We start from the raw sequence: 15,068 nt of genomic DNA, 5'->3' as shown, positions 1-15,068 counted from the left end.
AACTCACAGACTCAGGGGATGAACTCAAAAAGCAGCTTTATTGCTGACAAAAGATAATAGGAGATACAAAACTAAACTGGGAAAAACTAAATACAAAGCTCACCAGGAAACACAGGGGAAATCACACACAGCATGAGGGAGAACGCGACACAGAGCTGAGGGAGACGCAGACATAAATACACAGAGGGTTAACGAGGGAAGTGGGAGCACACGGGGAACACAGGTGACACTGATAATCATAACAAGGCACGGCAGGAGTGAACACAACACTGATGGGAGACGGGCAAAGTAAAACAGGAAGTACAGAGGTTCAGACAGGAGGAGAGAGAGAGCACGGGCATAGTAGGCTGGGGAAACATGGAATGAAACACGAGGAGGGGAGACGAGGGCTCACAGATACATAGAGGGGCACACAGGGGATAAAAGTCACAAGGGGAAGTCAAATAAGGAATAACATAACAGGACAACTCAGGAAACATGGCCTAAATAAGGAACGAAATACAAAAATACAAGAAACTAAGAATACTGGGCCCACATGGCCCAGGACCATGACAGACTCGCGACAGAAAAGCCAATCAGCTGATCATTAAGCAGTTTCATGATTGAAGTAGCAGCAAGAAGAGGCAGTCGTTTGTTAAGCTTAACGCAGGAATGCTTTACAAACATTCAGAGATGGACGTACACACTTGCTTTACTTCTCTCGGGGATAACTTTGTCGGAGATTAAATGCCAGGTTGCTAGCGAAGCTCCAAATGCTATCCAGACCACCGACAGGTCCCGCATGCCACAGCCGCTCTATCACGTGATGCATACTGCTCCGACGTGCTAACGTTCTGAGGCGAGTTACGACGTGTTGCAAGTTTTGTGAGGTGCTTTCGTGATATTTAATGGATCGGATTACATTTTTTATTTTTCTCCGATATCCAGTAATTTAGGTCAGTATCGGACCGATACCGATACGTAATATCAGATCGGTCCATCTCTACTAATTACCATTAGTAACTTGACCAACACTGCTTATGTGTATCTGACAGTTGTGGTGCTTAATAAGTACAAGTCCACTGTCCAATCTAGCTGTAATTTTGCAATAAAATTTCATTTCAGTGTTAAGCATGAAGTGCCATATATTTACAGGAGTTGACACAAATACCATAAAAGTAAAGGCAAAACATTTATTCTGTAAACAGTGTCAGGTTTTGATATAGGCGACATGGGTGGTTGCCCAGGCATCATGGGATCGGCAAAAAAAAGTTGCTCGCACCCATGCTGCCCCAACATCGTGCAAATGCATTTTGGGGATGGCATAGGCACCGATTGGTTTTCTATTGCCCATTTGCAAGGAGTAAGGGTGCCCTCCATTTACGAGGTGCGCCTGCTGCTTGGTGCAATTAATGCAATTAATCCAGTTGGAGCACAGAATGACTCAAAATCCCTGAAATGTCTTTGTCAACGCATTTTGAGCAGTTTGTCCATTCTGCGCTCCAGATGGGTTGATTGTGTTAAAAATTTTAATTGCGTCAATCGTTGTTGACAGCATTAACGTGTTAATTTTGACAGCTCGAAAACAAACACAAAAGCTGAACATGTCATGATATATACTTAGAATTTGCACCGATGTGTTTTCTAAATTCTATCACACACATATACGGGAAAAGTGAGCGCAAGGGCCCTCAGTGCGTCTGCTGCTGCTGTGCTGAAGTCTCACACACTACCTGTAGAAAGGGGAGGGGGCGGGCTGCTTCTAAATAGTGCACATTTCATCCATAATGTTGTCAGTCCAAGCCAATTATGTTATAATTATTTTTCCTGAAGTGTCTGAAGGGTTAGGGTTAGGGGACCATCAGGTCCTCAGTTTAGAAAAAAAAAAGAGAAAAGAAGACGAGAAATAAGCAGCAGATCCCGGTAAGCAGATGAGTCATTGGTTAATGGCAGGTACATTGTACGACATGGATCCTGAAACTGTCATGGTCTGTGGAATGCGTGATGCTCGGGTAGCCACACCCCCGGGCTGGGCCATCACTAGCACACCTGCTCTCCATCCCGGTGATTACACGGAGATCCACTTAATCCGGCGCTGACGGATGCTCCACGCCAGTCCGTAGTCATACCCACAGTGGTAACCAGACTTCCACGAAAAGTGTGCATTCTCTTCTGCTTGGAACTTTGTTTAACCTGCCTACTTCTGTCCAGATTTCTACTCGGCGTCTGCTACCTGCCTGTCCTCCGGCTCAACTGGATCTCGTGGCGCTCACCTGGCCCACTCGCCATTCCACGGACTTCCTGCCCCCACGGACTGCCACACTTCCCTCCCGAGCTCCCATGGTTCCGTTCTATCGTAAGCCCCTACTCTAACTCAGTCCTGATATGTTCTCCCCGCTTCCTGGCTCCCTAGTAATCATCTCCCCTTTCTATTGCAGCCCCCCGCCGTCCCGATCCCGGCTTCCTCGTGTCATTGTTTCCCCGGATTTTTAGTTTCTGTTTTGCTCTCTACTTTCCCCGGGTCGCCTTTCGTTGTTTTAATAAAGTGTCTTTTTGTTAGCTCGGAGTCTGCGCCTGGATCCTTTCGTGCCCGCGCACCACGGCGCATGACAGTACGGACTGGCCAAGATGGATCCAGCAGACCCGATACGTTCAGCTATTAATAAGCAGGGTGCCGTGCTCGGCCGACACGATCAGTTACTTTCTTCGCTTCAGGATCAGTATCAGGAGCTGAGCTAGAAACAGGGAGAGATGTGCGCTAAACAGCCCGACTCGGCGTACCGCTGTGTGACGTCTCCGCGGCCGGAACCCTTCCACGGCGAATTGGACCAGTGTGGGGGGTTCCTTTTTCAGTGTACTCTTTTCTTCAGTCGCTCGCCACTTGCCTTCCCCACTGACGCGGCCAAGATTTCCCACTTCGTGGGACTACTGAGGGGAAGGGCGTTGGCGTGGGCTGAAGCCTATTTATCTGCTAACCCGATACAGCGCTGCGACTTCGATGACTTCCTCGACGAGTTTAAAGCAACCTTCTCTCCGTCAGTTTCCGAGGATGATGCCGCTCAAAAGCTACTGGTGCTCCGCCAGGGTCGGCGTAGCGTTGCGGAGTATTTAGTGGAGTTTCGCACCGTGGCAGCCGCTGTTGGCTGGCCCGATTCGGCCCTAAGGGGAATTTTTTTACGCTCCCTGAACGATCAGATTAAGGATCAGCTCGCGTTTCACGAGGCGGCTAAAACGTTCGAGGATTTGGTGTCACTCGCCCGTAGGATCGATAAGCGTCTACGGGAGAGGGAGGCCGAACGGCGGTCCAAGCCACCGAAACCCGTGTTGCACCCAGACTTTCGCGTGTCACTGCCCCTGTCCCCTTTTAGCTCTCCAGCGGCGTGCGCTCGCTCACAGTCTCCTCCTCCGCCGGAGCCGATGCAGATCGGGCGCTCTCGGCTCTCGCCGGAGGAGAGGGAACGCCGTTTTCGGGCCGGGGACTGCTTATACTGTGGGAAGCCGGGACACCGCATCGCCAGCTGCCCGGTTCGCCCAAACGGACCAGCTCACCGGTAGGTTCGGGGATACGGGTGGGCTGCACATTGAATACTATTAGACCCCGATTGATTGTGTCCGTTGCCATAATAACCAATAAAAAGACTGTCACATGCAGCGCATTAGTGGATTCTGGGGCGGAGCAGAATCTCATGGATGAAAGACTGGCTAAAGAGCTGGAAATTCCACTCACTCTGTTGGAACCTCCCCTCCCTGCGTCAGCGCTGAATAAACAAGTGTTTGCTTACATCACTCATCAGACCGCGCCCGTGACATTAGTCACTTCCGGGAACCACAACGAATCGCTTTCGTTCTTTACCTTCCCGTCTCCCGACACCCCGCTCGTGTTAGGCTACCCGTGGCTGCAAAGACATAATCCCCACATCGATTGGGCAGGAAGCAAGATCACCAGTTGGAGTTTGTTCTGCCTTGCGAATTGCCTGAGATCAGCAGATCTCGCTCCACCCACTAACCCGACCCCACCTGTTACACAAGCACCTGACCTCTCCTCCATCCCACCCGAATACCACGACTTGCAGGAAGTGTTTAACAAAGACAAGGCTTGCTCTCTGCCACCACACCGCCCCTATGACTGCGCCATCGACCTGCTACCTGGTGCCCCGCTGCCCTCCGGCCGGTTGTACAACCTGTCTCGCCCCGAGAGGGAGTCTATGGAAAACTACATCCGAGAATCACTCGCGGCCGGTATCATTCGACCCTCTTCTTCCCCAGTCGCTGTGGGCTTCTTCTTCGTGGGGAAAAAGGACGGTTCGCTGCGGCCGTGCATTGACTACCGGGGCTTAAATGACATCACCGTAAAGAACAAGTACCCTCTTCCGTTGATTAACTCCGTTTTTGGCTCTCTCCAGGAAGCCACCGTTTTCACAAAACTGGACCTGCGAAACGCATACCATCTGGTCCGAATAAGGGAGGGGGACGAGTGGAAAACCGCTTTTAACACGCCACTGGGCCACTTCGAGTATTTGGTTATGCCATTCGGCTTAACTAACGCCCCTGCGGTTTTTCAGACGCTAGTGAATGATGTGCTCCGAGACTTCCTGAACGTGTTTATTTTTGTATACTTGGATGACATCCTCATTTTTTCCAGGACCATGGAGGAGCATCACGTTCACGTCCGGAGCGTCCTGCAACGGTTACTGGAAAACAGACTGTTTGTCAAAGCAGAAAAATGCGAGTTTCACGCCTCATCGGTTTCCTTTTTGGGCTATGTCTTAGCAGGAGGACAGGTGAAGACGGACCCAGCTAAGATCAAGGCGGTTCTGGAGTGGCCGGTCCCGGATTCGCGGAAGAAGCTCCAATGCTTTCTCGGGTTCGCGAACTTCTACCGACGTTTCATTCGAAACTACAGCCACGTCGCCGCGCCTCTCACTCGCCTCACTTCTCCTAAGGTACCTTTCACCTGGCCCCTGGAGGCCCACACAGCGTTCACCAAATTGAAGGCATTGTTCACTACGGCGCCCATTCTGCTCCACCCCGACACCACCAAACAATTCATCGTCGAGGTGGACGCGTCCGACACCGGAGTCGGGGCTGTTCTCTCTCAGCGGTCTGGACCTCAAGGTAAGCTCCAGCCGTGCGCCTACTTCTCTCGCCGGCTCACCCCTACTGAAAGAAATTATGACGTAGGCGATAAGGAGCTCTTGGCCATAAAACTCGCCTTGGAGGAGAGGCGCCACTGGCTGGAGGGAGCCGAGCAGCCTTTTCTCATATGGACGGACCATAAGAATCTAATTTATCTTAGGACTGCTAAAAGGTTAAACTCTCGCCAAGCCCGCTGGTCCCTGTTTTTTACACGCTTTAACTTCACTCTCTCGTATCGCCCAGGTTCACGGAATGCCAAGCCAGATGCGCTCTCCCGCCAGTACTCCCCAGACACGGAGACATCGTCACCAACCACCATTCTCCCCCCAACCTGTGTGGTGGGCGCCCTCTCCTGGGATGTTGAGGAGGTTATCCGCCAGGCCCTCCCGGGAGACCCTGACCCGGGTACCGGACCCCCCGGACGGCGTTTTGTCCCCGCTGCTGCCCGCGGAGCGGTAATCCGTTGAGTCCACACTGCACGTTTTTCGTGTCACCCTGGCGTGAGCAGAACCATTGGTCTTCTCAAACGGCATTTCTGGTGGAAGACTTTACGACAAGATGCGAGGGAGTACGTGGCTGCCTGCACTGTCTGCGCCCGCAACAAATTGTCCACTAAGCACCCAGCGGGCCTGCTCCATCCGCTCAGCACGCCTCACCGGCCTTGGTCTCATATCTCATTAGATTTCATTACCGGTCTTCCTTGTTCCTCGGGAAAGAGCGTCATCCTCACCATCATCGACCGGTTCTCTAAAGCCGCCCACTTCGTCCCGCTACCGAAACTACCCTCCGCCCCGACACAGCCCTAGCCCTAATTGAAAACGTGTTCCGGCTCCATGGTATTCCCCTTGACATCGTCTCAGACCGAGGCCCACAGTTCACTTCACGAGTGTGGAGGACCTTTTGTTCCATTTTGGGCGCGAGAGTTAGTTTAAGCTCGGGTTTCCATCCGCAATCTAACGGCCAGACCGAGCGGCTTAACCAGGAGCTAGAGGCTGCGCTACGGTGCATGGCGTCCCAAAACCCCACTTCCTGGGTCACCTTTCTGCCCTGGGTTGAATATGCACATAACTCACTTACCTCGTCTGCCACAGGTTTGTCCCCGTTCGAGGCATCCCTCGGTTATCAGCCTCCTCTTTTCCCTGAAGACGAACTCGGTCTCGCAGTCCCCTCCGCTCGGCACCATCTCCGGCGCTGCCAGCGGGTCTGGCTCAGGGCCCGCCAAGCTCTCCTGCGGACGAAGGAACAGCACACACGCCATGCCAACCGCCGTCGCACCCCCGCCCCCGACTATCAGCCGGGGCAGAAGGTCTGGTTGGCCGCCAAAAACATTCCGCTGCGTGTGTCCTCCCGGAAGCTGGCCCCCCGCTTCATTGGCCCGTATGAAGTTGATGCGGTTGTTAACCCGGCGGCAGTTCGGCTCAAGCTCCCTACTTCCTGGCGCATACATCCCACGTTCCACGTTTCCCAGGTCAAACCCGTCCGCCGCAGCCCATTGTGCCCTCCGTCCGAGCCCCCTCCTCCCGCCCGGCTTGTCGCCGGTCACCCGGCCTATGCGGTCCGGCGCATCGTGGCTGAGCGCCGGCGTGGGCGTGGGTGGCAGTTCCTGGTGGACTGGGTGGGGTACGGTCCCGAGGACCGCCTCTGGGTTCCGCGTTCCTTCATTCTGGACCCGTCCCTCATCGCTGATTTCCGCGCTTCTCTCCGCAGGCCGCAGTCCGGTCGGTCGCCTGGGGGCGACCCTTGAGGGGGGGGCACTGTCATGGTCTGTGGAATGCGTGATGCTCGGGTAGCCACACCCCCGGGCTGGGCCATCACTAGCACACCTGCTCTCCATCCCGGTGATTACACGGAGATCCACTTAATCCGGCGCTGACGGATGCTCCACGCCAGTCCGTAGTCATCCCCACAGTGGTAACCAGACTTCCACGAAAAGTGTGCATTCTCTTCTGCTTGGAACTTTGTTTAACCTGCCTACTTCTGTCCAGATTTCTACTCGGCGTCTGCTACCTGCCTGTCCTCCGGCTCAACTGGATCTCGCGGCGCTCACCTGGCCCACTCGCCATTCCACGGACTTCCTGCCCCCACGGACTGCCACACTTCCCTCCCGAGCTCCCACGGTTCCGTTCTATCGTAAGCCCCTACTCTAACTCAGTCCTGATATGTTCTCCCCGCTTCCTGGCTCCCTAGTAATCATCTCCCCTTTCTATTGCAGCCCCCCGCCGTCCCGATCCCGGCTTCCTCGTGTCATTGTTTCCCCGGATTTTTAGTTTCTGTTTTGCTCTCTACTTTCCCCGGGTCGCCTTTCGTTGTTTTAATAAAGTGTCTTTTTGTTAGCTCGGAGTCTGCGCCTGGATCCTTTCGTGCCCGCGCACCACGGCGCATGACAGAAACAAGATAACATTCACTAGCAGGGATTGGGAAAACGTCTGTTTACCTTTGTTAGCCACTTGGCTATGACAGTAAATAGTAGACACTGATGTGGACTGTTGTCGCATAATATTCATTAGCCATTCGTTGGAAGAGGTGAATTGTTGATTTGTCTGCTATAACTCTCATGAGTTATAATGACTGTTTGTTAGTCCCTGACTGTCCCCACCACTTGCTCTGACTCAAACACGACCCTGTATCCAGTCTTTAAGTAATGACGTACAAACTCTGCTTCCGGTTCCAAGCGACTCAGCGTTTATTAATGCTGTTGTGTTTTTAACATGTTTTATTAATTTTAATTCATTTTATTACTTTGCGTCTTGTTCTATTTAAACTCAACAACCCCCTAAAAACAGTCAGTGATCACTGTCGGCCGCTCTTGGTTTTCTGTCCCAGTAAGAGCTGAGGAGAGTCCCAGATGAGGGCTCACTCAGCAGACACGGAGCAGAAGCCAGGGGGGGTTGCAGTGACGCGCCCGTGAGCTCTAGTCTTTAGTAGTCTATAAATGTTTATGGAATTAACGCTTTGTTTGAAAACATAATTCCCAGCCCCTCTCCTGCTTTGTGACCAATGAGCTGACAGCACATGTTAGGTTTTGTATTGTTGATCGTCATTTATGCTTAGAAATATTTACTTATATATGCTTAGAGTTTTGTAATTAGTTGTAGATTGGTAGAGGTTTTGATCCTTGATAGTCTGCAAACTTTGTGTGTATTAGAGAGCACTCTGGGAGCATGAGAGAGGTCGTACCGTGTCTTATTGTTTTATGGTAGGATTAACGTAGTTACGTCTGTTCTAGTCTAAGTGCTCTTTGTTTGTATGTAGACGTTATATGTTAATGAACCTATGCATATTTATGTAGCCTCAAAGAAAAGGGCAGTGTTACGGGGGAGCGGTCGAGAGCAACTGGGGTCAAGCGAAGGAACGGCGCCTGTCCAGTCTCTCCCGTGCATGAGTAACATGAAGAACTTTGCCTACTTCGTGTCTTGCTTTGCGGTGTAATTATATTGTCTTCAACGTTCCAGCGAATAGGTTCAAGCTACAAACTTATCATTGATTGGTCCTTCGATGCCGGAGCCCTGGAATCGCATTCACCGAGGGGAGAAGAGGCACGCTGAAAGACTGACGTCAGCCAGGAAGTTCCTGTGGATTAACTGTCTGTCTTTTCTCCTCGATGAATGACGATCGGTGGGATTCGAGGCTGATATTACACGCTAAGCAACACCGAGTAAGTTCCTAGAGAGAGACTCTATAACCGCAAAACTCGGTTAGTGTCCCGAAAAAGAGGTTTTGGTAAAATCGCCCAAGGGCCCAAGCGTCCGGTGAGTGTCCGGTTTTGAAATCGCCCTGGGTGTGTGTCCCGAGCGTCCCTTCATTGGGTTTTGTCGCGCGACTGGGTTAGCATCCCACAACTGGGTCAGGGTCCCGAGCAGTCCGGTGTGAGTCCGGAGTAGGCCTATTTTGTGTTGTTGTTGTTGTGTTTGAGTGTGTTTGTGTGAGTGTGTGTGGGGCAGAACACGTGGTCTGTGACGTCAGCAGCTGTTGTTATCATGGGTTTCTAAGCAACCAAGAGTGAGTCGGAGGGAGACAGACGTTTGTGCTGGACTTTACTCCTGGCAGTACAAAGTATTTAAAAAAAAAAAAAATATGAAAGAGAGCGACGGCTCCTTAGCTGCGCGGGTTCACGCGGACCTGAGCCGTGTGGTTAATCGCAGGCTCATAAATGGAAGAGATTAAAATGTCTGTGAAGGTTCTCAGTCATCCAGGTCATCGTAGTCAAAGGAGCTTGCAAAGAAAAGCGTCTGGACTTCTTTAAGTTGCTTGAAGACGTTTCACCTCTCATCCGAGAAGCTTCTTCAGTTCTAAGGTCAAATGGTGGAGAGTCCCAGATTTAAACCCAGTGGGAGTGACCCCCCACAGAGGGACAAAAGGACCCCCTGATGATCCTCTATCCTCCACCATTTGACCTTAGAACTGAAGAAGCTTCTCGGATGAGAGGTGAAACGTCTTCAAGCAACTTAAAGAAGTCCAGACGCTTTCTTTGCAAGCTCCTTTGACAAGAGATTAAAATGTTAGAAGTTTTCAGAAAACAAACCAGGCTTGAAGAGCGTGTGGAGAAGGCCAGCCCACATCAGCAGCACTTGAGATGTGCTCTGGTGAATGGCTTTCCCCCACCCCCTTGCTGACACAAAATGTTTATTCTTTAGCTTGCCCTGATCGACAACAGCCTGTGTGCCAGACCATAGATTTAATTGAGGTGGATAGTTGTTAAAAGTAATTTACATTAAGCTTAGGGTTGCTCAAATTCAGTACAATGACATATGAGGTGAAGTGATATAGGCAAATATTTAAACTAATGAAGTGCATAGAGGCACTTGACCTGTGTGAAAGACTGTCGTCTTATTATGAGCCATTGTTGAGATATAGAGCACACCTGTGAAAACAACTACTATGCTGAACCCTGTATGAAACATCTAAAAGTACATGATGGAGAAGCTGAATTGAATATGAAAGTGCAAGACTTTGCCACTGTTCATAGCATCAGCATCATGTTTCTGTTTATTTGTTTTGTTGGGTTGAAAATAATTAAATAAACTTGTGATCATACACATGGATCACCATGGCACATATCACCAGCCATATGATCTATTTATGCAGATGAAAAAGTGAGTGTGAATGTGTCTGACGTCAGTGTTTTTGTGTGCTGTGTAAAAGTAATTGCCTCTGATTGTGAGAGCGGTGATTCTGCAGGTCACCAGCTATTGTAAAGAAAAAAAAAGAGTGAAAAAGAGAAAGAATTTACATTGTAGATGAAAAATAATCATAGGAAAAAGGTTTTGTGTTGATTAGCCAAAAACAACTACAATCTCATTTTCTGCTTTTAAGAAAGGACTGTTCACAAAAACAGAGAGAGAGGGAGATGTGTGTTGATTAAGCAGTGATGATAATAATGAACATGTCTTAGTTTGTCACTTTCAGGTGCAAAGCAGACCTGAATCAATTTTCCACATGCAGCGGTCGGAAGAAAGTTATAGTTTAACATCATTGGAAACATGCAGGCCAAGTTTCTGGCTAACTTATTTATAGCGCCATGTGTCTCTCAACCTCACAAGCGAGCTCTCACTCCTCCCTGAAGACAAGGAATGCAGCTCCAAAGAGCAATAACATGGCAGATAAAGAGACAGCAGCAAAGTCCTGAGCAAAGAGTCCCAGCAAAGCAGCAGCAGTGTGGACAAACAGCATCAGAGAAGAAGAGCAAACCCATCATCCTGCCTGATCGGATGAATGGCACTGTGTTTACAACACGCTGAAACTTCACTGGGCATGTGAAGAGAACGTTTGAGGAGAACTGAGAGACTGTTGGAGTTTGACATTTGCCACCTTTGGAGTAAAATGGCAAGAAGAAACAGTGGAACACAGGACAAAGCTGAAGGAGAACTGCCGGCTGTTGGACTGTTGAAGTGGGAGAGGACAACAGAGTGAGAGGACAACAGAGTGAGAGTAAGTGGAAACACAGAGGAGTGCTGGTGTTAAATGTGGGAAATCAAAATTTGGGTTAGCAAACCTGGGAAAAAGAAAACTGACTGCTTAATTTGGAAAATTGAGGAGTCTGAAACAGTGCAAAAAGAAACGTATACAAATCACACAAACAAGCAGAACATGCATTAACCCTACTAATACAAACACAAAATAACTCATGAAGATTAGACAACATCTTAAGCGTGAGTCTGTTTATCATCTTGTCCACCATTCCAGGGTGGCCTTTTGTTGTGGGCAGTCTGAGGTACACCTGTGCACTACTCATGATGTCAGATCAGCATCCTGATGTGGCACACCTGTGAGGTGGGATGGATTATCTCAATATAGCAGATGTGCCCACTACCACACATTTGGACTGATTTGTGGCCACTGTTTGGGAGGGATGGTTATATTGTGTATCTGGAATGAATTTTAGGTCTCTACATCCATCCCATGGGGAATGGGAGCAGTAACAAAGGTGTTGCGTTTATATTTTTGTTGAGTGTATAACAGAATCTAATTTAGTTCTGAGCTCAGATAAAATAATTATTGTGGGTGATTTTAACATCCATGTAGATGCTAAAAATGACAGCCTCAACATGGCATTTAATCTGTTATTAGACTCAATTGGTTTCTCTCAAAATCTTGTTTTAACATATGGCATCAAACCTGAACATTTAACAGTGTTTCCCGAAAACCCTCTCCTGTCTTATCATTTCCTGATAACATTTACATTTACAATAATTGATTACACAGCGGTGAAGAGTAGACTTTATCAAAGTAGATGTCTTTCTGAAAGTGCTGTAACTAAGTTTAAGGATATAATCCACCCACTGTTATCATCTCCAATGCCCTGTACCAACACAGAGCAGAGCAGCTATCTGAACGCTACCCCAACAGAGGTCGATTATCTTGTTAATAATTTCACCTCCTCACTACATACGACTCTGGATACTGTATCTCCTGTAAAAACTAAGGTCTCTAATCAGAAGTACCTGACTCCGTGGTATAATTCTCAAACACGTACCCTAAAGCAGATGACTCGTAATCTGGAGAGGAAAAGGTGTGTCACAAATTTAGAGGATCATCATTTAGCCTGGAGAAATAGTTTGCTGCTTTATAAGAAAGCCCTCCGCAAAGCCAGAACATCTTACTATTCATCACTGATTGAAGAAAATAAGAACAACCCCAGGTTTCTCTTCAGCACTGTAGCCAGGCTGACAAAAAGTCAGAGCTCTTTTGAGCCAACCATCCCTTTAACGTTAACTAGTAATGACTTCATGAACTTCTTCACAAATAAAATTTTTATCATTAGAGAAAAAATTACCAATAATCATCCCACAGATGTAATATTATCTACAGCTACTCTTAGTACCATTGATGTTAAGTTAGACTCTTTTTCTCCAAATGATCTTTCTGAGTTAACTTCAATAATTACTTCCTCCAAACCATCAACGCGTCTTTTAGACCCCATTCCTACAAAACTGTTCAAAGAAGTCCTGCCATTAATTAATTCTTCGATCTTAAATATGATCAACCTATCTCTAATAATTGGCTATGTACAACAGGCCTTCAAGCTGGCTGTAGTTAAACCTTTACTCAAAAAGCCATCTCTAGACCCAGCAGTCTTAGCTAATTATAGGCCAATCTCCAACCTTCCTTTCATATCAAAAATCCTGGAAAGAGTAGTTGTCAAACAGCTAACAGATCATCTGCAGAGGAATGGTTTATTTGAAGAGTTTCAGTCAGGTTTCAGAGTTCATCACAGCGCAGAAACAGCTTTAGTGAAGGTTACAAATGATCTTCTTATGGCCTCTGACAGTGGACTCATCTCTGTGCTTGTCCTGCTAGACCCTGGAGTTCCACAGGGTTCAGTGCTAGGACCAATTCTGTTTACATTATACATGCTTTCCATTAGGCAGTATCATTAGAAGACATAGCATACATTTTCACTGCTATGCTGATGACACCCAGCTCTATCTGTCCATGAAGCCAGATGAAGCCATTGGTGTGGTGAAGCCACACCAATGAGTTAAACTGCAGGAATGTCTTAAAGACATAAAGACCTGGATGGCCGCTAACTTTCTGCTTCTTAATTCAGATAAAACTGAGGTTATTGTACTCGGCCCTGAAAATCTTAGAAATATGGTATCTAACCAGATTCTTACTCTGGATGGCATTACCTTGGCCTCCAGTAACGCGGTGAGGAACCTTGGAGTCATGTTTGACCAGGACATGTCCTTCAAAGCACATATTAAACAAATATGTAAGACTGCTTTCTTCCATTTGTGCAACATCTCTAAAATTAGAAATATCCTGTCTCAGAGTGATGCTGAAAAACTAGTTCATGCATTTATTACTTCCAGGCTGGACGACTGTAATTCATTATTATCAGGATGTCCAAAAAACTCCCTGAAAAGCCTTCAGCTAATCCAAAATGCTGCAGCAAGAGTCCTGACAGGGACTAGAAAGAGAGAGCAGATTTCTCCTGTTTTGGCTTCCCTTCATTGGCTTCCTGTTAAATCCAGAATTGAATTCAAAATCCTGCTCCTCACATACAAGGTCTTAAATAATCAGGCCCCATCTTATCTTAATGACCTTGTAGTACCATATCACCCTATTAGAGCGCTTCGCTCTCGCTCTGCAGGCCTACTTGTTGTTCCTAGAGTATTTAAAAGTAGAATGGGAGGCAGAGCCTTCAGTTTTCAGGCCCCTCTTCTGTGGAACCAGCTTCCAGTTTGGATTCAGGAGACAGACACTATCTCTACTTTCAAGATTAGGCTTCAAACTTTCCTCTTTGCTAAAGCATATAGTTAGGGCTGGACCAGGTGACCCTGAATCCTCCCTTAGTTTTGCTGCAATAGATGTAGGCTGCCGGGGGATTCCCATGATGCATTGAGTTTTTCCTTTCCAGTCAGGGAAAGGGAGGAGGTGGATCGTCTGGCTGAGTGGTGCAACACCAACAACCTGCTGCTCAACACTGAGAAGACCAAGTAGCTCAACGTGGACTACAGGAGGAATGCTGACCCACATCCATCCATCTACAGGGACGGCTGTTGATTGTGTGTGCAGCTTCAAGTTCCTGGGAGTCCACATCCCCAAGGATCCCATCTGGACAACCAACTGCTCCAAGCTGGTCAAGAAGGCTCACCAGCACCTCTTCTTTCTGAGGACTCTGAGGAAGACCCACCTTTTTTCAGACATCCTGGTGAACTTCTATCTATCTATTGCTACACCATTGAGAGCATCCTGACCAACTGTATAACAGTCTGGTATGGGAACTGTTGAGTCTGCGCTTCCACAGGCTCCGCTAGTTTTAGAAACTTATTCTCGTGAAGGACGAAAACAAGACAGGACATCTTCAACCGGTCTTTTACTTGCTAACGAGGGAAGGCTGGGTCGAAACCAGGCTCGTGGAGCTTAACGCACCACACCTGTCTCCAGCCCAACTCCTTCAAAGAGCAGCCCTCCTTGTAGCCTTTTATTGAAAAACTGTTACAATACACAACACAAGCACCACCCACCGTAAACCCCCCCTATGGTTACAAAAGACAAGGCACTGTGTGTGCATGTGTGTGCACTTGTATACATGTGCAAGTAGATGTGTGTGTGTGTGTGTGTTTGTGTGATCTCCTGCTCACAAAAAGGTCATAAAAGCAGGAAGCTTACAACAAAAGAAACAGATCTTTCGGATAGGATGTGCCTAATAACACCCCCAGCACCAGAGTGGCTGGAGAGATGGTCAGAGACAAAGGAATGTCTTTGATCCTACTACTTGAACCAAGACTTTACAAATTTAAGAAACACAATGACAACATTCAACAATTTGACTCCAACAGGAAATTATCCACATATTTCACTTATCTTAACTGCACTATTGTAAATGCTGTATAGACAATCATACTGTTGGTCCGATTGAAAATCCTCCAAAATCAAAACATCTCACCGTTGCAGATCCTTTTCAGTGCCTCTCTTGGTTCTTTTAAAAATTCCTGCATGTGTGAGTC

General features: G+C 48.0%; 1 protein-coding gene across 3 annotated transcripts in view; it reads left to right on the top strand.

Moving 5' to 3' along the window:
* Positions 1-14,448, top strand: part of LOC113019768 (uncharacterized) — a 46,527-nt gene extending 32,079 nt beyond the window's left edge. For 2 of the 3 annotated variants that reach the window (XM_080299516.1, XM_080299517.1), the window contains exons 3-4: positions 7,101-7,245; positions 13,976-14,448. In XM_080299516.1, the coding sequence (XP_080155642.1) occupies positions 7,101-7,245; positions 13,976-14,314 (484 nt within the window). In that variant the 3' untranslated portion in view covers positions 14,315-14,448. Of the gene's footprint in view, positions 1-7,100; positions 7,246-7,327; positions 7,449-13,975 lie in introns of those variants that run through there. The other variant, XR_013906763.1, reaches the window with a different exon arrangement.
* The last annotated feature ends 620 nt before the right edge of the window (positions 14,449-15,068 follow it).

Source organism: Astatotilapia calliptera, chromosome 3 (assembly GCF_964374335.1).
Source record: "Astatotilapia calliptera chromosome 3, fAstCal68.1, whole genome shotgun sequence".
Classification (NCBI taxonomy): Eukaryota; Metazoa; Chordata; class Actinopteri; order Cichliformes; family Cichlidae; genus Astatotilapia; species Astatotilapia calliptera.
The sequence above is the reverse complement of the archived record's forward strand: the minus strand, read 5'-3'. Positions and strand labels throughout refer to the sequence as shown.